The sequence below is a fragment of the Kogia breviceps genome, chromosome 2 (assembly GCF_026419965.1).
Source record: "Kogia breviceps isolate mKogBre1 chromosome 2, mKogBre1 haplotype 1, whole genome shotgun sequence".
In the NCBI taxonomy this organism is placed as follows: Eukaryota; Metazoa; Chordata; class Mammalia; order Artiodactyla; family Physeteridae; genus Kogia; species Kogia breviceps.
Genome location: NC_081311.1, coordinates 60,270,591 through 60,297,145, shown reverse-complemented (window position 1 = coordinate 60,297,145; position 26,555 = coordinate 60,270,591). Strand labels below are relative to the sequence as shown.

The 26,555-nt window shown below is 50.0% G+C and overlaps 1 protein-coding gene across 46 annotated transcripts in view; it reads right to left on the bottom strand.

The window, feature by feature from the left end:
* Positions 1-209: 209 nt before the first annotated feature.
* CAMK2G (calcium/calmodulin dependent protein kinase II gamma) overlaps positions 210-26,555 on the bottom strand; it is a 53,968-nt gene continuing 27,622 nt past the window's right edge. For 2 of the 46 annotated variants that reach the window (XM_059052166.2, XM_067025335.1), the window contains exons 11-23: positions 25,272-25,355; positions 25,005-25,047; positions 22,468-22,530; positions 20,464-20,507; positions 13,322-13,354; positions 11,123-11,191; positions 9,919-9,963; positions 8,392-8,440; positions 7,042-7,155; positions 5,013-5,088; positions 4,565-4,659; positions 2,850-3,094; positions 210-2,225 (exon numbers count right to left, since the gene is read on the bottom strand). In XM_059052166.2, coding sequence (XP_058908149.1) covers positions 2,862-3,094; positions 4,565-4,659; positions 5,013-5,088; positions 7,042-7,155; positions 8,392-8,440; positions 9,919-9,963; positions 11,123-11,191; positions 13,322-13,354; positions 20,464-20,507; positions 22,468-22,530; positions 25,005-25,047; positions 25,272-25,355 — 948 coding nt within the window. In that variant the 3' untranslated portion in view covers positions 210-2,225; positions 2,850-2,861. The remainder of the gene's footprint in view (positions 2,226-2,849; positions 3,095-4,564; positions 4,660-5,012; positions 5,089-7,041; positions 7,156-8,391; positions 8,441-9,918; positions 9,964-11,122; positions 11,192-13,321; positions 13,355-20,463; positions 20,508-22,467; positions 22,531-25,004; positions 25,048-25,271; positions 25,356-26,555) is intronic. The other 44 variants (XM_059052174.2, XM_067025342.1, XM_067025358.1 and 41 more) reach the window with 26 other exon arrangements.

Below are 26,555 nucleotides of genomic sequence, written 5' to 3'. Positions count from 1 at the left end.
ACCCGCTACCGGCCCGAGCTCTTCCCCCTGTCCCAAACTCGCCTCAGCAGCCCGGGGGACTAATTGGAGGCTGATGAGTTTGTGAGGAAGTCTTATTCTAAAATGGGCCCAAAAGGGGTAGAAGGTACGTCTCTCCACTTGAAGCCTTGTAACCCAAGCTGTGAAATCTAAGCCTCTGGCCATAAGCCTCCAACAGCAGTAACACAATGGAGTGTTTAAAGGTTATTTTATTAAATATCTTCAAGGTTTCATTGTAACAAAGCTATGAAGGGTCTACCAACATTCAGAACAAACACTATTTTTAAATTATTTCTATGTCATCATGCAAAAATTCTGCATCAAATGCCTTCTCATTTCCTGTTTAAAAGGTGATTTTTTTTTTTTTTAATAGTCTATTGTCTATAGATGCTGACATTAGGCCCAGAAGAGGATTAAGAATGCTAAGAAACGGGGCTGGAGCAGCCATATGAAGCTATGGGTCTTAATAAACTCTAAGACCATTTGCTTGGTCTTCAAGCCAGCAAAACCAAACCCTGTGGTGAAGGTGTCTGCGTGCTGGTACTGCAGGCTGCAGGGCAGGAAAGGGTTAGGGCCCAGGGGCTGGGGCATGCAGGAGGTGCTCGGAGGAGCCTGGCTAAATCCAAGCACCAGCACCTGTGAGTCTGCTCTCTTCTCAGCTGGCTCCAAGGTAAACCTGTAGCTTTGCCTCTTCTCCCAGCTCCTGTGCTTCCTTAAGGTAGTCCAGGGAGCTGGGGCCTACCCATCTATCCCCCAATAGTGCAGACATTTGTGCAGACAGGTCTGCACAGTTGTTTTGGGGGAAACCAAGGCCATGACCAATTGCTCCTCCATTATCTTCTCTGCTATCTGCTTAGAGTATAAATTTTTCCCTCCTGGAATGGAACTCCTTAAGCACAGAGAGGGACAATGAATGTAGGAGCCTTGGCTCTGGACATCTCTTTTGGATACATGCAGGTGAGATGGGGTGATGCCCATGCAGATTGTCCAGCAGTTAGTCTATACTTCAGTTGGTCAGTAAAGAGGTCTCTTTATGGACGATACCTCTTCTTGCCCGAGTAGTCAGGTCAATCTCAAAGACAGGAAAAGAGATGGGCGTGCAGCAAGGGAAGAGTAAGAAGGGAGGCAGCCCTGAGGGCAGCCTGAATGCATAGAAACAACCATCACTCAATCCCGCTACCTCACTCTTCCCATCGCACAGGGGCACTTGGCAGAGGGCCCAGGCCCTGATGAGGGTCAGCACAGGGACCACCAGCATGAAAAGGCAAGACAAAGATGGTCCAAATCAGCATGGAAACAGAACTGCCAAAGGCAGCAGGGGGAGCCCAGACCAAGGCCCGGCTCTCTCCTTGCTAAGTTATAAGAAAACAAACACGAAGCAAAGTGGCAACCCCTCCCACTTCCCAGCTGCAAGGATTGAGCCTCAATAGCAGGGCCCACGTGCATTGTGCATCCTATAGAAATGGATGAGTCAGTGAGTGCATGTCAGACTAACACGAGGTTTCTCATCAGCTTTGTAGCGGACACACTTCTGCAGCACCAATTCTCTTCCCGTCTATACTAAATGGTACAGTACAGCAATGTCCGGGCCCTGCTTCTCAGTCCTGAGGCCACTGTTTCTCAGCTGCCTCCACGGCAGGCTGGGAGCTCCGCATTCTCTCCCAAGTAGGTCTGTTGGCCATGATGTTCTTCATCAGCCTCATTCTAGGCGTGTATACAAATTCTGAAGACGTCCATTCCTAGACCTGGGGCAGGTAGGCCACCTCAGGGGCTGTAATCACATCACAGCCCCCAAAGTTCTGTCAGAGTTCTTGCCTGGTCCCCTGAGTCCATGGAGGCCAGAGGCTGAGCTCACCTCTTCAGGGCTGGTAGGTGAGCCCATTGCTTATGCCAGGATGGGCATCACACAAACTCCTGCCTTCTTGCTAGCCCAAGGGCTACTGGTGGTTTTAAAACGCATCACGGTATGGATCCCATTTTTTTTTAAAAACGATCTTCTTTTCTTAAATGTAAAAAACACCTCGGTACAGCAGAGACAGACACGAAGGGCGGGCGGGAGGGCTGCATGCAGGGGCGTGCATTGGCTGCTGCCGCTTTGTAATTTAATTGTTTTAAACCTCAAACGAACAGGACTGCCGCTGTCACTCAGGCCCTCCAGAGCCACTGGCTGCGAAGGTTTGACCTCCGGCTGGGATCTCCTTATGCCCCTATCAAACAGAACAGACGTGGTAACAGAACAGAGGACAATACCCACACAGAGGAGTTCCAGAGACTTAAACACACTACACACGTGGTCAAGTCTGCCTGAGAGGGTGGAGGATGGGGGAGAAGCTAGTATTTAAACATAACACTGCCTCACATTTGCTGAGCACTTACTAAGTGCTTTACTTACAAGTATATTATTTAATCCTCACAACAACAAAGGAGGTAGGCACCACTCCTTCCTTTTTTTTGGGGGGGGGCTGCACTGTGAGCATGTGGAATCTTAGTTCCCTAACCAGGGATCAAACTCATGCCCTTTGCAGTGGAAGGGCGGAGTCTTAACCACTGGACCGCCAGGGAAGTCCCTCCTTCTTTCTTATTGACAGCTGAGGAAAATGAGGCTTAGGAAGGGGAAGTAACCTGTCCAAGGTCACACAATTTGGAGTCAAGGAGCCAGACCCAAGTCTGTCTGACTTCAGAGCATGACTTATTACAACCACCACACTGTCCAGCCTTCGCTACTCTTCTGGGATGGCCCATGTATCCTCCCCCAATGCCACCTCTCAACCTCTTCTTCCTCCTCTGACCCCACTTGTCCCAGCCGCTCCCCAACCCCCCACCAGGTGCACCTGTGGCTGAGCTCACTGCAGCGGTGCGGCAGGGGCCCCTGAACAGTGATAGTGGACATTGAGCCACTTGCCATCCCGGCGGTGCCAGACCCGGGTCTCCTCTGACTGGCTGGTGCGAGGCCGGCCCTGTCCATCGATGTACTGGGTAAGGCGGATGTAGGCAATGCAAGCTGCGTCCTCTCCGATCACGTGGACGTGCGGGTTCAGGATGGTGGTGTGGATGGGCTTGCTGTTCTTGGACAGGACTGTAGGGGGCAGGGCAGAGTGGGGTAGGTAGGAGGGTGTCAGGCCTGGGGACTGGCATTTTCCTCCCAGCCTGCACTTCTCAAGTCTCACCCTCTCTCCAGTAACCATTCTGTGAGTCTCCAAGTCCCCATACACCTTCCAGAGGCTGGGAAACCCCATCAGATAAGTCTTGATTATTCAAAAGGAAGAGAAAGGTGTGGAACAATGATAATAGCAGCTACTGTTTTAATCAGACATTGTGCCGGAGGGTTTTACACGCATGAGCCATATTCCTTGGTCAATATTATTTTCTTCATTATAAGATAAGGAAATAGGCTCAAGGAGGTTAAGTAATTTGTCCAAATCACACAACATTTGAACTCAGGACTATCTTAACGAAAGCCTATGATGATCTTTCTACCCTAATAGGTGGGTTTAGATTTCATAAGGGTTGGCTTATCCAACCCTTAGGCTATAGAGCAAAATCAAGAACTTAAAATATTCAAAATTGATTTCTGATTTTAAAAAGATCCAAAGTTACAAAAAAAAAAAAGTCACCAAAGCACCAAGCTCAGGATATTCCCAGGTCCTCTGGGAGAAAACCAAAAGATGGGTTGCCATTATCAGTAAACACTATGGATTGTGTTGCTTTTATTGAGATTCATATTTTACTCCAATTCAAATATTAGGGGCTACATGAGACCTTTCAGAGAGCTTCTATAAATTCTGAAATTGCTTCTGGCTGACAGAATTACCTAGATAACCTAGGGTGTATAACTGCAGCTGAGACATGGAGAGGATGGTACTTAGTAGAGAAAATAGTGAGAAAATAAAATCCAGGGCAGGACGGGGAAGGCCCAGGATAAAGTGGGAAAGATGAGGAAAAAAATAAGAAGGGCGACGGTCTTAGTGGAAAGAAAGATGGGAGGAGGAGATGAATCAGCTTCTTATCCTCTGGGACTTCCAGGAACTGTCCAGAGCATATACCCCACCCCCCTGACCCCCAGCCAGGACTCCTGTCTCCCTCGCGGCTAGGAGGAGGACCCTAGCCACCACTTCCAATCTCACAATCACCAACAGTGCCCTGTTACTTGCTTGCACATTCTTATCCTCGTTTTAATTTCCTCTGTTCTGAAACCTGCAGACACAGAGCTGAGATCATCTCAACCTAACCTCGCATGGTTTCCAATCGTCTTGGAAAGAGGCGAGGCTTAAAGAAATACAGTGGCCTTGATTATGGCAACTGGCACTGGCACTGCCACGAGGCAGCTGCAGGATGGAGGGGCAGGCGGGGCTCTGGAGGCGGCCCTTTGAAGGTGCCAGTTGAAGACCATCCTCAGGGCCCAAGGTGGCAAGCACATAGACCAGGGTGCGGCAGGCAGGTCCAGTAAGGGAAAAGCGGGCAACTGGGAAGAGGAGAAGGTGAGCGGGGACAGAGGCAAGGGGGTGAGGGGCAGGCAGGAGTATCTCAGCAGCACGAACCCACTCACGATTCTCAAAGTAAAACTTATGGAAATCCATCCCTTCCACAAGGTTACCGAGGGCCTCAGGCTCAAAGGAAGTGAGGCCTGGATCACAAATCTTCCTGCAGGGGGAAAAAAAAAAAATAACAGCCCGTCAGTCTTGTATGAGAATTACTCATCTCTCTTCCCCGTCAGTGGTGTCTGTCCCGCAGCAGGTTAGCTGTGGGCTGAGATCTTAAAGCCCTGCCTGCCAAGCCGCTTGGCTCTGCCCTTTCAGCCCACGGCCCAGACACCACAGGTGGGCTCAATCACTGATGTCTACCTGGAAGGGCTCTCAGGCTGGGGGCCTGGTGTTTAACTCAGACAATGTGTGCAAGGCCCAGCCTTCTCTTTTCCCCTGGTCCCAGCTGCTTTTTGGGAGGAGGGAAGGCCTCAAGAGATGACTTGGGTCTCAAGGAAATAAGTCTCTACTCACGTGTAGGCCTCAAAGTCCCCATTGTTGATGGCCTCAATTAGTTGTTCTGTGATCTTAATGATCTCCTGTTTTCGCACTGTGGGGGGAAAAATCCAGCAATTTACCCGTGTGAGACTGGGACTCTCCCAAGTGACGGAAAGCCCTCCCCAATCCTTCAGAGAATCCCCTGTGATCTCTCTGACAAAGACATCCCTGTCTTCTCTGTCTTTAAGGCCCTTGGCAGGAAGATGAGCCCACCTTTCTCTCCATTCCCCCTCTGTTGTCCATAGAGCTAACGACCCCCTCCCCACAAAGCCCGCCTTATGATCCTCTGGCCTTTGCCTCCCTCTCCATCAACAACCAGGATGCAGAAAACACTCCTGTCTTTAACAGCTGAGGAGCCTGACACATTTTGAATATTCTGCCCTCAGTCTGTGTATCTGATCCCCAGCAGGTTCAGCCTCTCAAAGAACCATCTCCCGATATGGCTGTTTCCACCACCCACTTGCTTCTCTCACCTGAAGGGGCTCAGTCAGGTCTCAGTTACCACCTCCCCACCCCCAGCCCTCACTCAGTGATCCAGAACTTAGCCCTGGGCGACAGCCAGCCTGAGAGCAGAATCTAGCCAGGGATGAGGGCTCCAAAGGATGAACAGAGCCCTGGGATAGATGCTTAATTCTCTTCACCCTGCTCATCTCCTCCACAGGGCTTTTCTGGGATAAAGGATCTTGAAACTATAAACACTCTTTTTTAAATGGAGCCTCTCACCAGTGAGACAGTTCGGTTTACTCTGGACAAGCCTTGGAAAGGCTCTAAATCTCATACCAGCTCTCAAGCCAGGACGTGTCCCTCAGGAAAACCAAGACAAGCTTCAGACTGACGGGCAGGCAGAGTTGGTGCCCTCCGAGCGCCCCCCACCCCAATCCCAAGCCAAGGGACTGCTGGTGACATCCTGCTCTCCTAGGCAGCTCACTTACAGGGAGTGCCACTATTAGCAGAGGGTACCGCCAGGGTAAGGGAGGCCTTGTACTGAGCTCGGGCTAACCCTGACCGGAGCCCCAGGCTGGCCCAGGCCACAAGCCTTTTCTCACAGGAGCAAGAGGCTGCAAGACAAATGCGAGCATTAGAACAGCACAGCTAAGGGGCACCACTGGGAGAAGGCAGAGCAGCCAATGGTACAGCCAGGAGGGGGCTCTACAGCCATCAGCACCATCATGGGGGCAGCTCTAGGAATAAACAGGAGGTAAGGGGAACCACAGAGCTCTATCCACTTTCTAGAGGCAAGCAGGTAGGCACACGTACACACGTACACACACACACGTACACACACACACACACCCTCTCCAACTCCACCACACCCATCTGCAGGACCTGCAGACAAAGGCATCCTCTACAAAAACACAACTAAAAATACAAGTACAAGCTATCATTAATCCAGCAAAGCATCATACCCAGACATTCTACTATCCCATTTATTTTTCATAATGCTATGAGGTAGATGCCATTTAATCCCCACTTTACAGATAAGGAAACTAGCTCTGGGAGGTTAAGTTAGTTACTTCACACATTTTTGGAGGTAGTGTAGCTGGATTCAAACTCAGGCCTGTCTCACCCCAAGCTCTTAATATGATATTACGCTTAGCCTCAAGAAGCACCACATCCCGACATGGTTTCTTGACTATGGCAAATTTCACACCCCCGGCCCCAAGCCCACTACCCTGGTCCTGACTTCTGACTCCACCTTTCTTCCTGCTCGGTGCTGAGGCAAGGCCCACTGCATATCCCAGTGGCTTTCTACTGCTTCCCTCCTGCAACGGTCTTCCACCCGCTCTTCTTCATGTCTTTGGGCCCCGGTCTCAAGGGCCCCTGCCTGGTCTTAACAGCACCTCCAATCAGCTCCCACACCCAGCAGAGGCTGAGCTCCTGAGGCTGACCAGAGGGACAGCTGGGCTGGGCTGACAGCTCTGGGGAGGGGCTGGGGGGGAATCCCCGAGGGGCTTCAGGACGAGCCAGGGAGATGGAAGCCAGAATGTGCCTCCCTCACACTTACTGGCTGAGGAGCAGAGAGAAGGCTGGGGCTGCATGCCTGCAGAGGGGGCTGTTCTGTCCCGGGAGCTCCGTCCTTCAGGCACCGAGCTGCCATTCCCAGTGCGGAGCGGGGCAGCTAGCCAGCCAGGGCAGGGCAGGGCAAGGCAGAGCAGCCAAAACAAACAGAACAAGGCAGGTGAGCGAGCAAGCCGGACAGGACCCGAGCCCGTGGAACTGAAGAGCCGGGGCAAGGCGATGCCTCGGGCTGCTGTGGACACTGGACCATGTCCCACGCCGCCGCCTCTGCCAGAGAGGCCTCCCAGCTGAGAGCCCCAGGAAGGGGCACGGACCGGGGTTTGTGGCTTCCAGAGGAGCCTTCGAACAGCCTGTATGAGTCCTGGGGAAGATGTTCTAGGGGGCAAGGCTACAAGGTCAAGAGCCCAGCAGTGAAGGAGCCACTTACTCTGCCAGCATCGCCAGAAGTGAACTGATCTGACCTCAATCCCAGCAGCCTTGGAAGCACTGTTCTTTACTGCCTTATACGTTTATGCTTTCTTTTTTCTTTTCCTTTTCCTTTTTTTTTTTTTTTTTTTTTTTTGTATTTCCAGAGGTTTGTTGCTCCCTTACTGCCGCTGGGCATGCTCTCTCAGCTCTGTCCTGTAACGTTCCTCCAACTTTTCTGAGGACCTGGCCCAAGGTCACTTACTGAAGGCAAAGGGAGCAATTCCAGGAGGCCAAACCAAAGAGCAGGACAGAGATTCCCAGTAGCCTGGCCTGCCATGCCTTCCCACACCCCCTGGCACTCTGCCCAGGCCCAAACTTAAGCTGGTGGTCTGCACAGGACCACAGTGACAGGGCCAAATGTGGTTCTGACTCCGTCACTCATGCCAAAGCTTTGTGATAAGAGTGACCAACCCACCCCGACGTGTCCAGGACTGTCCTAGTTTTAAACCCAAAAGTTCCACATCCTGGGAATCACTTCAGTCCTGGGGAAATTGGGATGACAGGTCACCCTACTCATGGCTCATGACATCTATAGGCCGCTTCTGCAGGGACTCAAGATGTCCCTGTTCTGGGATATCACATCACAGCAGCAACAGGAACAGTTCTCTGAGCCCTGGGCCTCAGGAACAGCCCTTGTTTAGCTATCCCAGACTTGGGGTCAAAGAAGAGAAGCCACTTGCCCAGCCCAGCAACAAGAGACGGGGCCTCATATCTTGGCCCATGGAAAGTAGCTTTTATGCCAAACTTTCTCCTGGGTATAAGGAGCCACCAATCTCAGTTCTGGGGGCAGACAAGGCAGGTGCCCCACTGGAGCCTAGGTACCTGGGACACTGCCGGGGCCCCTTCCCCACCAAGGGCTAGCACCTACCTTTGAGGTCCTCATCTTCTGTGGTGGTGTTGCAGCTCTCTGTGGAGCCCTGCAGGCCAAAAAGAACAAGTTTCTATAAATCAGGCCCTTGGAAACCAGAGCAGCCAAGCAGAACAAAAGCAGAGCGTGTGCTCCTACAGGAGCTGCAAGGAGGAATCAGAAGGTTCTACTTCCACCCTTGCCATCTGACTCTTATAAAACTCTGGATTCCCAAACACCGTCCTGAGTCTTCCCCAAGTCAGTAAATGTACCACTTATCCAGCTGTTCAGGCTAAAACCTAGAGTCATCTTCTAGGTTTGATTTTTATGCTGATTCTTTCCTTTCTCTCTTTCCCTCATATCTCAATTATCTAATCTAAAACCAAATCTGTCAGTTCTACCTCCAAAATAAATTACGTGTCTTACCCCTTCTCCTCAAATGCACAGCTACAACCTCAGCCCAAGATGCCAACATCTGGCACCTGAACTATACAATAGCTGCCTGGTTTCCCTGCTTCCACACTTGCTTCCTCCCTAAGGTGCTTGCCCATAACACAGCCAGAGTGTAAATCAGATGCCATTACTCCCCTGCTAAGAGCCTCCAACAGCTTCTCATTGCTGCTGGAAAAGAAGTGCAAACTCCTATCAAGTCCTACAGAGCAGGTCCTGTTTGCTCCTCCAGCTTCACCACCCTTCTGCTACTCTCCCCCTTGCTCACCACACCCTTAGCTCTGATTTCTTCTGTCCCATATATGTGCCAAGCCCCTGCCCTTGCATTCCCTGTCCAGGGCACTCTGCCTCAGAGTCTGCCTGGCTGTCTCCTTCCAGTCTTTTAGTTTTTAGCTCAAATATCACCTCCTGAGGGAGGCCCTTCCCCGACCACTTAATCAAAGACCATGTTCATTATCTATTTACTTTGCATCATTTTCTTCATAGCACTTATCACTACTGGATTTTATCTTATTTATTTGGTTTTTGGTTTATTATCTGCCTCCCCTACACCTGTGGAGAGGGATTTCATCTCATCACCTCTGTAAACCAGAGCCGTGGATGGTTTTGGGCTCAATAAATATTTACTAATGGTAGTGAAAATACGGAGACAAGGTTATTGAGGGCATAAAGGAGTGAGGCAATGGGGAATGACTGCTCTAGGGTCTGATTATACTCTTGCCTCTGTTTTTCTAGCTAATGTTTACTCTGATTTAAACTTCACATAGAGGAAGATTCTACTTTTATTATCCCCAATTTACAGATAAGGAAACTGAGGTGCAGCGTGGGAGAGTGACTGGTCCAGGGGTCCAGGGCCAGGATGCAAACTCAGGCCTGTCTGGCTCTAGAGCCTGAGCTCAGCATCACTAAGGTATGATGCCCTCCCTGGCAACAGAGTGATAAACAGGCATGTGCTACCCCCAGCCTAGACTCTGCAAATACCTTGGCCTTGAGGTACAGCCTGTAGGCTGCCATCTGCAGGACGCTTAAACCCTGTGACCCAGCCCACCTGTTTCCTGCTGACCTGGAAAGCAGGAGACTGGTTCAGGAGCCACTTACCTTGATCCCATCTGTAGCATTGTGGACCACAGTGGTTTGTGGCTCCTGTGAGAGAAGATGAAAATTACCCTCCTGACCTGGGGACAGACCTACAGCTCTTCCCTAAGGGACCCCAACCCTACCCCAGCGCCCTCGTACATTGACCCTATGATGACCACTGAGGCCTGCTTGCCAGCCATGCTCACAAGACAAAATATCCTGGCTCAACTGGGTCCCAGGCAGCTGGAAGCCCCAGATTTAGGGGACAGCACTGGCTGGTAAGGAGGAGAGGCCTGGAGCTTAATGGAAGCAGGTACCGGGGAAGCCAAGGAAAAAGGCCCCTGTTCCCAATGCCTGCTGAATCTGAGTGTCCTTTCTCCCATAGGACAAGTACAGTGGAAGAGCTGTAGGCTTGAGGGCACAGGCCGGGCCCTGACAACAGTGTTCATCAAGGGGTGTGCAGGAGGCAGGGATGCCGGGAGAGTGGACTAAGGTCTCCCAGAAAGACCCAGGATGGCCCTCAGCAAGCTGAGCCCAGAGAGCCGCCTGCTTCACCCACCCTCTGCCTCTCCCAGAGTTCCTGTCCCTACGGCCCCACGGCAGGCAGCTGCAGAGGCCACAGGAAGTAGGAGAAGCAGCACAATCCCTCCTCCCTCTCCCAGACACCCTCTGCCAAAGCCAGCCAGTCCCCAGCAGAGGGAGCTCCGAGAGCACGCAGTGCCCCTGGCTGAGCCCAGACAGAACTCAGACAGCATGGGGGCTCCCTGGGAACCCAGACACCTCAGCACCATCCAGAGGTGGGGGACCCCAGCCCCCACTTCCTATTCATTGCTTTGCAAAGGAGAGGCTGAGGCAGATTTTACAAGGAGGCCTCCAAGAACTGACGTACAGATCCCAAGAAAGCTCCTACCCTCTCCTTTTATAAGCAACTCACCTTCCCGGCCCCTGCAGCAGACCCACTGAGGGCCCAGCCTGGGGCTGGGAGGCTTGGCTGAGAGCCCTGATCACTCTCCCCCGCCAGGAGCAAAAGGAGCGGAGCAGCAGGTCTGCCATGCAGGAAGGAGCACGGCCCAGACAGTGAGGGGGAAGGGGCCTATGGGGCAGTGCACAGAGCAGCTTGCTCTACAGGCATGAGAAAGGAAAAGGGCCAAGGAGGCCTGGGAGGAAGCGGGAAGGAGGGGAGGCAGCCAGGGGCAGGGACGGAGAAGCGGTAGTCAGGAGGTACCATGGCCGTCTGCAAGGGCGCGGGCTCTTGGGCTGGGCTTACGAGACTGTTTTTGTTGTTGCTCTGTGGCTGAGACAAGAAAACAGATGGTTTAGTTCCTCTAGAGTCACCAAAGCCGCTCGTCTCCCAGACCTCCCTTGCCCCCCCCGGCCTGGCCCGGAGGAGCTAGGCCTGAGGTGGCCTCCATAACACTACGGGATGGGAGCAACGGTTGGAGAGATGATCAGAGGAGATTATTTGGAGGGACCCAGAGACCTAGCCCAGGAGGCATCCTCAAGGTGGGATGAGCCCAAAGACTTGTTTTAAAGCATCTCTCCAGAAATCCTTGCTGATGCCAGGTGCCATGTCACTGCACAATCATAACTTCACACCCAGAGAAATTCAGGATCTTCTCACTTTATAGGGGGAGAGGAGTATGGTTTATAAGAAAGCAGAACAAAATTCAGAAACTCTGGGTCCCCAAACTGTGGGCAGTCCTCTGCTGCCTTTCAACCTGCCACCTGCATTCCCTTCCCCTTACAACACCAGATTGAAGCCTGATCTGAAAAAAAGAGGAACAAGGAGAGAAAGAAAACCTGGCCTAGGAGATGGTGTCCAGACAGGAAAGGGGTGGAATCTGGATACAAAATGCATCCACTGACCCTAGGGAGTAGAGACAGGGCTGTGCTGTTGGCCTTTCTGCCTGATCAATCTTCGACCTGGTCAGCTGGGAATGAGGGCAGAGCTCCAGGGAGCAGCAGGTGAATCCAGAACCCAGTACCCAGGAAAGAGTAGGTTGCCCAGCAGGCCAACATTCCCAACAGCAAACCACTGAGATATCTCCTTGCCTTTCAAAATATTACACTGAGTGGCACAGCAAGGGAGAGTGGGGGAGGATAATGAAGGAAGGAGGCCGACCCCCAGGGCAGGGAGTCCTATTGATGCTCTCTGCCTCTTACAATCCCCTAACCAACACACTCAGTCTCACTGGGAGTCCCTGTGGAGTCGGTGGCCACTGAGGAGCAGCCTGATGCCTGCAAATTCTTCAACAAGCAGAGAGACAAATGTACAGCTACCATCTCTGTGCAGGGCGCAAATGAGGGCACGCTGGCAGCTAGGATGTGCTTCTTCTCTCCTAGAACACATACAGAAAGCCATCCAGACTGTCCTACTTCTTCTTGCCTGGAGGCCTCTTTTATGCCCCCTTGGACCAGACCTGATGCCATAACTTGCTATCAATGGTTGAGATGTCCCCAAACCCAGGGCTAGGCATGGAACCTCAAGCCAGGAACCTAAGTGCTATCAGACTCCAATGAACTCTGCAGGCTAGAGAAAGGGGCCCCAGGAGTAGAAAGGATGTGGATCTAATTTCACATGAACTCTGCTCTCTTCCATATCCCCCCAGAAAACAGCAGACCCCTCCTAGCTCAGCTGCTGTCATGGACCTGTTTGGGGCTGATTGGACAAAGCTATTCTATTTGCAAAGCCCAGCGGAGACAAAGACCCTGGCAGGGGGCAAGGACTGCAGGGTGTCTGTAAAAACTGCCATATCTGCAGAGGGCTGGGATGTCACCCAGGTGGCCCCACCTCTGGCTTTAATAGATGGTTTCATAAGGATTCAGGCTACTGTGTTCCCCTGGGTGTCCTGTGTCCCATGAGAAAGAATATGCGCTCTCTGCAGCCTTTCAGCTGTTGCTCCCGCGGGTGGTGTGGGAAGGATGAAACACCGGGCACAGCGTGCTAATGGGCACTTGCACAGGGGAAAAGGCCAGGAGAGTGAGGCTCAGAGCCAAGAGCCTACAACCGGCTCCTCTGCACACCACACAGAGGTCCGCTGGCTGCCAGTCTGTAGGAAACGGCTGCTTGTGCCCGGTGAGCAGGGCCTCTCCTCCTGAGCGACTGTGAGCGAGGGTCTCCCCCTGTGCTTGCCACCTAGCCCGGAATCCCTACCAGCTTCACATCCTGCCCTGGGCTGCTGGGGGCAGTCCAAGTGCTGCAGCAGGGAATGCCATACCACACATTCCAATGCCCCTTTCTTAGGCCGCTGGGCGACCTTGGGCAATGGCCCCCGCCTGGCAGGACAGGCCACACCTGCCTGCACAGCACAGACATGCAGTGAGGATGAGTGAAGCACACGCACATGGCAGAATGGGTTTGCGTGGCTGGCAGGCGGGCGCAGGCAGCATGGAGCGGGCGGATGGGTGGGCAGGCAAGGCTCACCATTAGGTGCACGCTGGAACTCGACTTCCTTTTCTGGACACACCACAGCAAAAGGGAAAGAGAAGGGGAAAGAGGAGGTAAGAAGAGAAGCACAGAGACGCTGCAGGTTAGTGCACCAGCATGGGCTCTGCCTCAGGAGAAAAGAACAGAAGGAGGAGACCTGGAGTCCAGCACCAGAAGGGTTAAAACAGCATCTAGACAGGCACACACACCCCTCCAGACCCTGGGAGAGGAAGAACTCCTCTGCTGTCAGGTTCACAAACACAGATTGAGGATATTCTGAGGTGTCTCAGATTTGCTCAGAGAAACCTCTTAAAAGGAGATTAAATCACAATTCTATGAGAGTAAGTAACATTTTGCTGCAAATTTATAGGTTTGGGCTTATCTAGCTCACCTACAGGATTATTTATTTTCTCTCATTACTAGGTCTGCCTGAAATGCGAGTGAGCAGCTATCAGGTAAAGAGCAAAAGCTGCTGTACGTCATCCTCAGCTTTAACAACGTTTGACTTCTGAACCTAGACTTTTTTTCACTGGACTCCTCAAACTCCTTTTCAGAGAAAGATGTTGAGCTTTTGAAAATCATCTGACAAATATTAAATTTTGGCACCCATCTCTTTGTTGGTATGGCCACGCTCATTTATAAGATTTCAATGTTTTACTGCATTTTGTAATTAGGGGGCAATGGAAAAGCAGGCGTGCTGGTGATTAAAAGTGCAGTGATCTTATGGACACAAATATGTAAACCACAGGGAATGCTGAAAGCAGGGATGCCTTAGTCTCAATTAGAAGCTCAAACACTTTATGTTCAGACATGAAACAAGAGCAGAAAAATAAAGACCACACGGAACACTGAAAATATATCTTGGAAGGCTGTGTCTAGAAGGTGAAAGGTAATTGAGGATCTTATCATTAGCTCGCTGGGAGACAGAAGTCCCCTAGGAACATGTCTGTGTGTCGTTTACTCGCATATTCATCCAACGATAGCCAACAAATGCTTACTGAGGGCTATCGTAGGCACAGTGAACACAGATAAATGTTCCTGCCTTCAAGAAGCTGACACTCTACTTGAGAAGACATTTTTGAGAACGTATTCTATTCAAAAGAAGGGGACCACAAGTATATAAAAGAATGGTCCACAATTTAGAAATAAGTCTAAAGAAAAAGAAAGGCTAAATATAATGAGGCCTTTTGCTTTAGCCTTTCATATATACCCACATATGGGATTTTACTTCCAAATTATCCCAAAAAAGGGAGTTGCTTTACATTCATATATATACTTCTTCCTTATCCAACCAGAGTGGTAACACTTTGAAGGAAGGTCCTATCTTGTCTTGGTAATCTCCATGGTGCCTAGCAAAATGTCTAAAAGTCAGCATACGATCAACAAATGTTTGCCAAGTTCAACTGGGTTTGTTGACTCTGGTTTTTCCCCAGGCTAAAGCAGAGTACAGGCTTCTAACTTGCCTGGAATTACAGCACTGAAAACTCTGCAGGGGCACAGACCAGGGCCAGTCTTGGAGTCAAAAGGCCACGCAGGTTGCTTTCACCCAAACCTTGCCTTAGGCAGAGTACTTTCTGCTGTCGGCTTCAACTAATGGGGAGCAAGTTCCCAACTTGCTCCCAGCTGCCTCTCTTACTTAAACTGCCCTGCATGAAAACCTGAGATAATCCTTTCTACTCATGGGTTAGTTTCTACCAGGTGAGCAGGCTTCTTTCAATTTCTTTCTCCATCCTTTTAGGGTTTTGCCTTCAGCCATGCATAGCTGGCCTCCTCTGGCAGCCTGCAGCACCGTTTAATTACCAGATCATTTGAAAGAACTATACTTCACTCATGTTTAAAAATTAAATATTAAAAATTTTAAACCAGAAAAAGGTTCAAGCCTCCTTTCCACACTTAAACAAATATTCAAACAGTACTTAAGGAAAATAATAGCATCTCTCTCTTCCTTTTCTTTTTCCTCCCTTCCTCCCTCCCTCCCTTCCTTCTTTCCTTTCTTCCTTCTTTTCCTTATTTCTCTCTCCTTTTCTCTGCTTCCTCGCTCTTTCTTTTAAGATTGGACGGTCATTCTGGCCTGCGACTAGTGGAATGCACAAGTTGTCCTCAATTAGGGGCCCCTCAAGTCTTGTCCTCTTAAGTGGCTCTCACTCCTCCATAGACCCTGGGGTCACTGGCACCTGCCTTCAAAGAAACCTAACCAGAACCTGAAGTCCCCAAATTCAACTGCACAAGGTAGACTTACTGCTCAAACCAATGCTAATATCCCAGTATCTGTGAAAGCTCCTGAACAGCAAGAAAGAAATCTCCCTATGGACTTTAAGCAGCAGAAACTGGGGAGGGCGGGGCTGGGCTGGGAAAGGAGGATGGGGTCTAAAAGAAAGATCCAGGATGCTGACACATCAGGATCTTCTGAGCGGCTTCACAGGCCTCCCTCATAACACAGGTTATCACCTTGACTTTCAAGAAGGCCCAGAAAAGCAAAACCCCGCATACCTTGCCTTGTCTTTTCCTTCCCCTTTTGCAGTACTTTCATCCAACCATGCTGTTCATTATTATATACTTGTTCCTGATTATAAAAGGACTGCAGCCACATTACAAGCAATTTCGAAAAGAGAAAAGAGGGGAAAAAAACACCCATAATCCTATCACTGTTACCAGTCTTTTGTGTATGCAATTTAAACATATCATTGTAAGCTATATACAAGTTTATGCCTTACTTTCTTTTAACGTCTTACTTTAAAAATAAATAGTATCTTAATTTTTATTCTGATTATCAAAGTAATACACGGTCTAGGTAAAAATGTAGAAAATACAGAAAAATGTATGAAATAAAAGTTTCCCAAATTCCCATCACCCAGTGAAGTTACTATTAACACTTCAGTGGGTTTTCTCCCGGTTCTTTTTCTATTCACATATCATACACTGAATATAATCTATAAGTACTTTGTTTTTTTAAACAAAATTTAGACAGTAGTGTATGTACTGCTTTATATCCCACTTTTTCCACTTGAAACATTTCTGTCATTATATAGTCATAAAAATTAATAACTTTGTAATGGTCAATTAGATTTCCCATAATTATTTAGTCATTATTCTTTGGGCTTTTGATGTTTCCCATCTTCTCATGGTTATAAGTAATGTCATGTTGAACGTCTTTCTGCTTTCAGTTTTTCCATTTTTTTTTTTTTTTTTTTTTTTTTTTTTTGCGGTATGTGGGCCTCTCACTGCTGTGGCCTCTCCCGTTGCGGAGCACAGGCTCTGGACGCGCAGGCCCAGCGGCCATGGCTCACGGGCTTAGTTGCTCCGTGGCATGTGGGATCTTCCCGGACCAGGGCACGAACCCGTGTCCCCTGCATTGGCAGGCGGATTCTCAACCACTGCGCCACCAGGGAAGCCCCAGTTTTTCCATATTTTGAGTGATTCCTTTAGGACAAATTCCCAGAAGTAGAACTAAAAGGTAAAACAGGAACATTTTTATGGCTTTTGACACACAGGCTGCTTTAGGAGGGGTCATTCCAATTTATACCACCACCATGAACTTAAGAGTCAAAAAATGGCACCCCGTTTCAATCTGCATTTCTCTGATACCAGTGAGGCTAAACATTCACATTTGTTAACTCATTCTACTTCCTCTTTTCAGATTGTCACTTCATCTTCTTTGACTATTTATCTGCTGGATTTTAGGGGGTATTCTTATTTATTAGAGAAAGCTCTTTTGTATAAAAATAATATTAACTCATCCCATCACACCTATGAATATTTTCTCCAACCTGTCTCTTGTTGGCCTTTGAATTTTGGTTGGTCATGCCCTTCTTAAACTCGTGCATCTTAGCTTCTGTTCCCACCTCTATATTCAAAGTCTCTTCTCAAGCATAAAACTCATTTACGGAGTACCTAGTCAGGGTCAGAACCTGGGCTAGGTTCCCCACATATGTTCTCATCTAAAGCAATTTAACTACCGGTTCTGTTTGCCTAGCCTGTATCGTTCTCAGCACTCCTGTAAGGGCTGGGATTGTTGCACACCTCCATTCTTCCTCCACCTCTTCCTACATCTCCTTTGCTAAGTCCTCTTCTTCCAGCTCCTTAATAACAGATAACCCTGAAATTCTGCCTTTCCTGGACTCTTCAACATTTGTGTGCTTTGGATTCATATGGAGGAACGGGAATGTTATTAAAATTCAGATTCTGCCTCCGCCCAAGGCTTCCTGAATCTGAATTCCAGGCTGGACCCTGGAATCCTTGTATTTTAACTACCTCCTTAGGCAAGTCTTACATGGCTGTGCCTGAGGCCAGTATCTACAAAGTTCTGCCAGAAACCTACTCCTTAGTGACACCTTTGACCCGTCCTCTCACCATCTCAGCTGTCACTGCTTTATTTCAGGTCCTATTTTGTGCAGTCACTCTCTGCTTCCGCCATACAAAAGCTAATGGAGTTCCCAGAATCATCGTGCTGTTTCAAACTTGTGTATTCCCTTTGCCTGGAATGTCCTCTCCTTTCCGCTCCCCTCCTTAACTTGGCAAAATCCAACTAGCCCTTCAAACTCAGTTCCTGGGCCATCTCCTTCAGGAAAATTTGCTGTTCTGGCTCAGGTGCTTGTCTCTCTGCTCCTCCAGCGCCTGCCTGGCACGTACGTCCCTCAGTGGACACGAGATTCACTCAACATGAGTCTTCCTCTGCACACCTCCCTGGGCTACACCAGGTATCTCCCAGCACGTCTGAAGACCTCTCTGCTCCGATCTTCACTTGTCTCTCAATCTCAGTGTGGTCAAAACAAAACTTCTCTTCCCACCAAAACATTCCTTCACGACTACTCACATTTCTAGCAAAGATACCACCATCGCTTTCAATATTCAAGACACTTTGCTATTACCTTTGATGGACCCTTTTTAAATCTCCCGTATCTAATGGGAACTTCCTTTGCCACACCTCTCATCAGAGCTAATGTCTAATCAGTGCCCAGCACCCATGGGTACAGCTGGACCAATGACCTACAGGCAGCACCTATTCCAAGTGGTTGGTCTATGCTCCTCTGGTGGTTATTCTGAATATTAACCCTTGCTATTTCTCATCATCTTTTCTTCACCCTACACCCAGACTATAATAAATCCTAGTTGGGCTTCCCTGGTGGCGCAGTGGTTGAGAATCCGCCTGCCGATGCAGGGGACACGGCCCAGTCTGGGAAGATCCCACATGCCGCGGAGCGGCTGGGCCCGTGAGCCATGGCCACTGAGCCTGCGCGTCCAGAGCCTGTGCTCTGCAATGGGAGAGGCCACAACAGTGAGAGGCCAGCGTACCACAAAATAAATAAATAAATAAATAAATAAATAAATAAATAAATAAATCAATCCATCCCAGTTGATACCTGTGTCTCGTTCCTACCCTCTTCTATTCACGCTTAGCCAAGTCTTTCAAAAACATCACTCTTAACCTTCCCTGCTCAGTGGTCTATGGTGGTGTGTTTTCTGTGGTCTAACACACAAACCTCCAATTCCTCTGCTCAACCAGACCAATCCAGCTGTATTTTTTATATCCCTCTACCAAATACCCCATGTTCCAGTTGGGCAGAGAACATCAATATGTATAATAGAACTCACAAAAATAATTTTTGTTGTTTTTAAGTTACAGAAAATACATTCTCATTTTAAAGAAAACACATGTGTACAAAGTAAAAAAACAAAAGGTGTGTCTCCCCACCCTGCCTTCACCTCCAATCCCATTCTCTAGAGGCAATCACTGACTTGGTTCCAATCTTCCTACCTCCTTTTAGCTTTCTCCAATAAGTCTCTTCCCCAGAAGCTTCTTGGACTGAACCATCCCATGTAGGGTCCAGTACCATATACCATTCAGTGCTTAGCTGATCCCAGATGTGTTCACTTTCCTTTTTAGTTGACCCTGCAATTCTTGAAGTTGGCTGAAACTTGCATCTCCTCTTATACCTTTTGTGTGCCTCTAGAACTGAGTGTTTAGCACTGAGACTCTGACAGGTACTTAATAAATACTTTGTAAAGATTGACTCTAGCTTCTTCTGAAAAATATACGCAAAATCTCTCTTTAACTAGCCACCTTTTCCTAACCTGGCTCCACCATCAAGCTCATACTCCTGTAACTGAGGGGCTGCCAGTCAACCCCAGCTCCATGTCAGCAAGCGTGCATGGAGCCCAAGCTCCCCTCCTTAGGGCAGAAGTACATGGAAGCAGGCATGCAGACAATGAGAGAAAGAGGAAGGGATGGGGTAAGGGAAAGGGGCACACAGGTATATCTCAGCTGGGGAAAGAAGATCCTGGGGGAAAGGTCTAATTTAAACTTTTGTTGGAACTTAAAGGTTTGCATAATAATGGTTTGAAATTCTCTGTGGTGTAAATTGGCAGGCTTCAAGATAGCATGAACTCCTATCCAATGCCCCAGCCCCAGGGCCCTTTCTGCCCCCAAAGCCTCTAAGAACACTTTGGCTGTGTGAGGACCCCTCTACCTTGGCCAAGAAGCCAACCCCACTAAGGCTTCTTGTTGGTCCCTATGGACCCCTGTCCCTCCTCTTGCCCTCACCCCCAGGAAAAGTTCCCTCACCAAATGAAAACGAGCTGTGATGTACCATGTCCCTGGCCTGTGTCTAAGGCACCTATGCCTCGAGAAAGTTTGACGCTTTCACTCAATGGTATCTGAGCTAGGTTCTGGAAGTGCTTTGGAGATAAGAAAAAAGAACAAAAGGATAGTGGCTTCAGGTGCCAAGCCCTGTACCCTGAGTCAACCAGGCAAACTTTGCTTTCATTTGATTAAATCAGTTTGTGCTTTAAAAAGAAAAAAAAGATTAACCAGTGACCTAAAAAACCCAGAGAGTCAAGCCCTGGAGATGAAATCTGTGTCTGGAAGTCACGTTCAGGATTCAGCTCTAGTAAACTATAGTTTGGATCACCTCCCCTGAGTCTTTCCAATCAAGCTAGGGTCAGGTGAAACACGTATCCCTCTTGCCCTCTCAGGCCAGTGGAACCTGCTGTTCTGAGCACAGAGGTTTCTGGTTTAAAGCAGAAAAGCAAGGATAGGAAGGTTCTTGGGGAAAGGGGGAACAAAGGGCCAAGGGGTCCCTTGGGAGTGACTGTTGGAAGAGAAAGGCCAGACCTTGGGCTGGAGGAGTGGAGACACCTACCTTGACACCGCCGTCCGACTTCTTGTTCAATAGGCTTTTGGCAGCTGTGAAAACAAAGAGAAAAATCAAGTCTGCTGTATTGTACCCTCTTCCCATCCTGAAGTCTGGCAGCTAGATCCGCAAGAGACTGATGTGTTTGACAAGGGGGCCAGGAGTCTCCTGAAACCCCTAGAAGAGGCCCTTCTTGACGCCCCAAAGCAAGAAGGGCATCTCAAGCAGCGTCAGACCCACAGGGTGGCACCCCAGGATCTCCTCTGCCATGGAAGAGGGCTCAGCAGAAACGGACACTCCACATTTAGGAGGAGAAACCACATTTAGTACTGGGGCTGCCTGGGCCATTGGGAACTCTGCCTTCAACAGCTTCCACCTAGGCCTGGAAGCAGAGTGCCAGGGTGAAAGGTGAAGGCTCCGTCCCTAGATGCCATGGAGATTCTCAGGACAGCCAAGCTGCAAGGATGCAAGACATCTCCTGAGTGTTCTCAAGAAACAAGAGTGTCACAGTTCATGAAGAAGACCAGTCGTGAGGACAGACAGACACAGACACAGAGACTAGGACCACCTACAGGAGGGTTTTGCCAGGGGTTGAAGCCTTGACTGGGCAGGTCCTCACTGCCACCCTTTCCTCAGTCTACTCTCTAGACCCACTGAGCAGAAAGGACTGGGCAGAATACTGAGGTATTAAACAGATTCTAGCCAGGCACAGAGTGATGCTCAAGGCTGATGAGCTCCACATAAGAAGGCTGGTGATGCCTGTTGGCCACAAAAGTCACAGGAAAGTAGCAGACAGTGGATGGGAGATTCCAGGGAGATTGAATCAGTCCAACTAACTGATCCACCTAGACTTTGATGGGTTTGCATCTTGGTTCTACTGCTTGCTAGCTGTGTGAGTTACTTAACCTCTCCGAACCTCAGTTTCTTTATCTATAAAATGGGATAATAGCATGAAAAGCACTAAGCAGAGTGCCTGGCACATAGCAAGAGCTCAGCAAGTGTTAACTACTGTCACTATTGCTGCCATTCTTCCCTTCAGGTGGCCTTTCCTACCCAAGCTGGGTCTCCAGTGAGAATAAGGGTCCTTGCATCACAAGAATTCTGACCTCCAAAAATGGCCTTTGGTCCTATCTCCAGTTTATGCTGGGGTGATTTGACACTTATTTTTTAAATGTGTTTACTACTATGCCTGACCACCTACGGTGTTAAGTGCTTTACATAAGTCAAACTACTCCGACAGCCCATTAGAATCACTTGGGAGTTAGAGAAAAATGCTTATGCCTATCCCATGCCCTAGGGATTCTGATTTTATTTGTCTGGGGTGGGGTCTCAGCATCAGGATTTCTTTCCTTAACAAGTTTTCTCATACAGGCAGGGTTGAGGGCCTTAGACATACATGATCTTAATCGTCACCCCGTTATTTCTTAGCCTCATTGGAGAGATGAGGAAACTAAGGTTGGGAGAGCTGATGTGACTTGCTCAGGGTGTGGCAGGGCTAGGATCCAAACTCAGGAGCGGCTGTCTGCACAACTTCTGTACTCTACCCTATTTCAGACCCGGGGGGCCGGCAAATGCCAGACTTTACAATTGTGAGGGGGCGTGGCTTCCCATTCGGGGCCGCCCACCAGTGCCGCTGAAGCCTAGTCTTCTGCCGAGGGCAGCTCAGCTCCGGGCCATGCCAGGGCTGTCTCGGGCCACCTTGGCCGCAGCCCTCACAGGCAGGCCAGGCTCTCGGGCGGGTGGCGTCGGGAGGAAAGCCTCCTGCTGCCCAGCTCCACGTCCCAGGCTATTGCCTCCTGAGAGTTGGCAAGCGCCCAGCATGCACGGCCGGTTAGGGGGCTCCGTAACACCGATGCGCTCGCAGATGCCAAGTTAGGTGGTCCGTCCGGCATGCCCATCTCAGCCCGCAAGCATGGGACTCGCCTCCCTGGTGAGCGGGCCTGGCATGCTGGCCCTCCTGGTGGGGTGGCAGGGAGCCGAGGCAGGCGGTCGGGGAGGACTCATGCCACGTACCTTGCCCGGCCAGGCCGGCGGCGCTCGCGGCAGGCGAGGCGGGGGCGGAGCTCTGCCTGCCAACTGAGGGGATACAGTCTCTGAGTGCACAGAGCTGCCGCAAAGCCACGGGGGCCAGTCAGCAGCGAGCATGCCCCAGCGCGAGGCGCAGGAACCCGCTGCCGCTGTGCACGGCAGGGTCCGGGCGGCGTGGCCAAGCTGGCCGAGCTGGGGGAGCAGAGGTGCTGGGGGCAGGCTGGTGAGCAGGTGCAGCCAGCCCTGCAGCAGTCTAGGAACCTGAGAGAACCGGGCTCGGACAGGGGTGAGGGATCCCGTGGCTCCACCTGTCCCATCACCACCTCAGGTGAGGGTCTGCAGGTCAAAGCCTGACTTGGCAAGGGGTGGTGTCCCTTCCTAGGCAGCCCAGCCCTAGCTTAAGGCTGTCAGGAAACTGAGCCTCATCTGCAAACCTTCCTCCCCAAGGGACCTAAAGGAGGACATTTTCAAAGGGCAGCCCTTTCCTCCGGCCGCATTCCAAACAGTAGAGACACTGGCACTCGGGGCCCAGGGAGGGTCTGTGGCCCTTGTGCAGGCAGTTCACTGATGTTCCACAGCCCCCAACTCCTCAGAGACACCGGTCACTTTCCCTCTTCAAGACAGGTGGCCAGGAGAGGCTGCATTTCAGAGTTCCAAAGGTGTAGGTGCCCCAAAAATGAGCGCCCAGAAAGTAAACAAAGGCCGCTTAAGCAATACACTCTAGAAGCCCCGATTCCACCATTAGTCAACCTGCTAGAATCCAGGGATAAGCTGAACCTTCTATTTGGGATCAACTCAGAAAACAGCCTCACTTGTTCCTAAAGAAGCACACGAGTGCCCTTCCTTCTTGATTATACTTCTAGACACCTCTTCCTAAAGAATTTTCTAGAGACTGGCTCTGTCTTCACCTGTCCCAGAGTCAGGGCAGAAGAGGTCGTCCTGGAATGCTTGCAGCATTCTTGTTTGTTTGTTTTTTTGCCTCCTGCGCCAGGGCAAATTGAGTGCCACGGCCAGACAAAGTCTGGGCAGCAAGGACAGGAGGCTCTTTAGGGATCAGTGAAGATGCTGTGTTGTAACAGAGGGACTGAGTTCCTGAAACCAGGACACCAATTTCATGAAATGGACGGGGAGAGGCTGATGCAGAGGCCAGAGGCCACGGGATGGGGCACATGCTATTGATTTCCTAGCAGCCTGTTTCACATCTCTTCCACTCAGAGAGAGAAGAGATCACCCCATTCTAGGGTCGGCACATATCTGCCCTTGAGCGTCCTCTAGAAAGGCTTTCTTAAACCCAGAAAGTAGAAGGTGCAAGTAATGAGAGGACCAGAGGCCTGATGTGGGACAAAAGCTCCACCTCTGCAGGAGGTGGCCCACTGTGCCCTCCTGTCCCCATTTGTGAGGTGAATCCAGAACACAAGATCGAGCCCCAACTAGGGTCACAGGGGATGGGCCTGAGGGGGACACTCTCCCAGATTACTCTCCAGTCCCGACCTTCCAGGGCCCTGTGGCTCTCACTCAGGATAGAGCTCATGAAGCCCCAGAGCCAGGGCTGGAGGTTACCGGGAACCAGTCCAGCCAAGCCTGTGGACTCAAGCTCAAGGGAGCAATCTCTGCCCAGGTAGCTGCCCACCTGAGCCTCCCCCCGCCACCCCCATGACTGTGTAGAAGGAAAGCAAAGGAGGGAGTCTGGTTATGAGAATGAGAAGGGGGTCTTGAACCAAAACAGTGGGGCTGGGGGTTAGGGGGAGGGAAGATCAGGGGAAAAGGCAAGCTGGGAAGAAGCCTTTCTTAAGTCCCGTCATTAATCTTTTCCTCACAGAAAAGCCACTGTGCTTCCCAACTGAGGGCAAACAATGATGTGGGTGGGGGGGAGGGGGAAGGTGGAATGTCTTGCATCTTAAAACGAAATGTCAAGTGTGATTTACAAATTACTGGTCCCAATTCCTCACGCAACATTAAGCAAATTCCTTTCCCTCCATCCTGCTGGTCTCTATTTCTTCACTCTTACGGTTGATATAAAAGAGAATATTTTAAGCACAGTCCCTGTAAAAGGTTTAAACATCTGGAATAATTTCTATTAGTCATCTCCACTTGGACACAACGATGGAGTGATCGCCCCAGTCAGCCAATTAATGGCGACATCTGGGAAGATTCACTACATCTCATCTCCTTCTTTTTCCCAGCACATCCTCCAATGCCCTTGAGACTGGCTAAAATCTTAAAGTGCTGAGAGTCTTCAGAGAATTAAATAAGAATCCCCAGGGACACGGTAAATGGAAGACTGGGCAGACTACTCCTTGGGAGGTTCTAGAGAATACAGTTCATAAACCTGAAGTCAAGTAAAGCCCCCCCAGAATTTCAGGTTACAAAACTCAGCTGCAGCAGCCCCTCCAAACAGGATCTTCATCGTCTTAGTCAAGGTGTTGCCTGAGACACCCAGTGTCAGGATGGCATGATATATGGCAATAGCCCATTCCGACCCACTCACCTCGCAGAGTTAAAGTGCACAGCTGAAAACATACCTGAAAAGTTCCTGGAGACAAGCATGGTCGTGAGGATGGCGCCCTGGGGAAAGAAGAGGGTCCTGTGAATTCCATCAGGCTCTAGAAAAGCACAGTCTGTTCTCAGGCAGAGGGGCAGCTGCTGGCTAGGGGCTCCCAATGAGTACAACCTTCATAGCTCAGCTCCAGCCAGGAGGGGAGCTTCCTTCTGTGATGGGGCAGGGGGCGCACTGCTGAAAGGTAGGATTTCAGGAATGCTGGCAGCCCAGCCTGGAAGGCAAGACTCACCTTCAGTTTTCTCCGGGCATTGAACTTGCGTAGGCACTCCACGGTCTCTTGACGATGCATCATAGATGCCACTGTGGACCGTTGCTGGAAGCCAAATAGACAGGCCTGTGAGCCCCCCACCGGATCCTAGGCCCCTCACCATAGTCCCAGCACCGGTGGCCATGTGCTCAGCCGCCCCAGAGTTGCTCTGAAGATAAGATGAGGTCATAGATGTGAAAATGCTTTTACAATAAAAGCACTACCCCAAAATCAAGGTTATGTAAGGACAATAATCTGGACATGAAAACACCACTGGTAATTGCTGGATGAAGGTGCCCAAGAGAGCATTCTAATCTTCCTTAGGAGACGGAGGCTATGGAACGGGAGAGTATTTTGTGTGTTGTGATCCTCATGCAGTTATTCCTTCAGCAACTATTTAGTGAGCACCTACTGCGCTCCAGATTCTGGGCAGAGAGAACAGAAAGGGTTCCTGCTCTCCAGAGAGAACATTCATTCCTTCTAAGAGTTCCTCTCAACAACCATCCCACCCACCAACAAGGTCTTAAATGAAGCCGTGATCTGAGAAGCTATGGATCTTTACCTTGAAGCATTAATTCTTTTCACCGTTTTGGATGGGAATTTTTCTTCAATGTATTACTGCTAACTTCCTCCTTAAACAGAGTCCTCTGAACATGATTTATATTTCCCTGATGACACACGGTCAGCAATACAAGCATCAGGGATTACATATCCTAATACAGAGATGTTCTCAGGGTCTGCTGAGATATATAGGAGGATGGAGGGTGGGGTCCACAAACCTGACCCCAGAACATAATATTTCCGCAGTTTTTGAGTACCCATTTTAAGTGGCTCATCCCCTCACTCTGCTTTTGTTACCTTGGCCAGCCTGCTAGAAAAATACATCCTACAACATGCAGCCTGGTGCCCACACCCCCACAGGGCCACCCTGCCTTCCTTCCCCTCTGGTCGCTCCCTTTCTTAGTTCCCGAAGCAACTCTCCCAACCTTATCTACCTTCCCCAGATTTCGTATTTCACCTCCTCCTCTAAAGTGTAAACTTCTCCACAAAGTGAAATGAGAGATCATCAAGCAAGAACTCCTTCAACTTCAGCCTTCCAACCACAGCTGATTTTCACACCCCTGCAACCTAATCCCAGGTCTCAGAAGCATCATCCCTCATGTGCTGACCCCTTGACCTGGGCTCAGGAGTCCCTCTCTCGTTGTGCTATCCAAACATTGGTTCCTCAATTAGCCAATATTTTTAACCCCTTATTCTGGATTATAT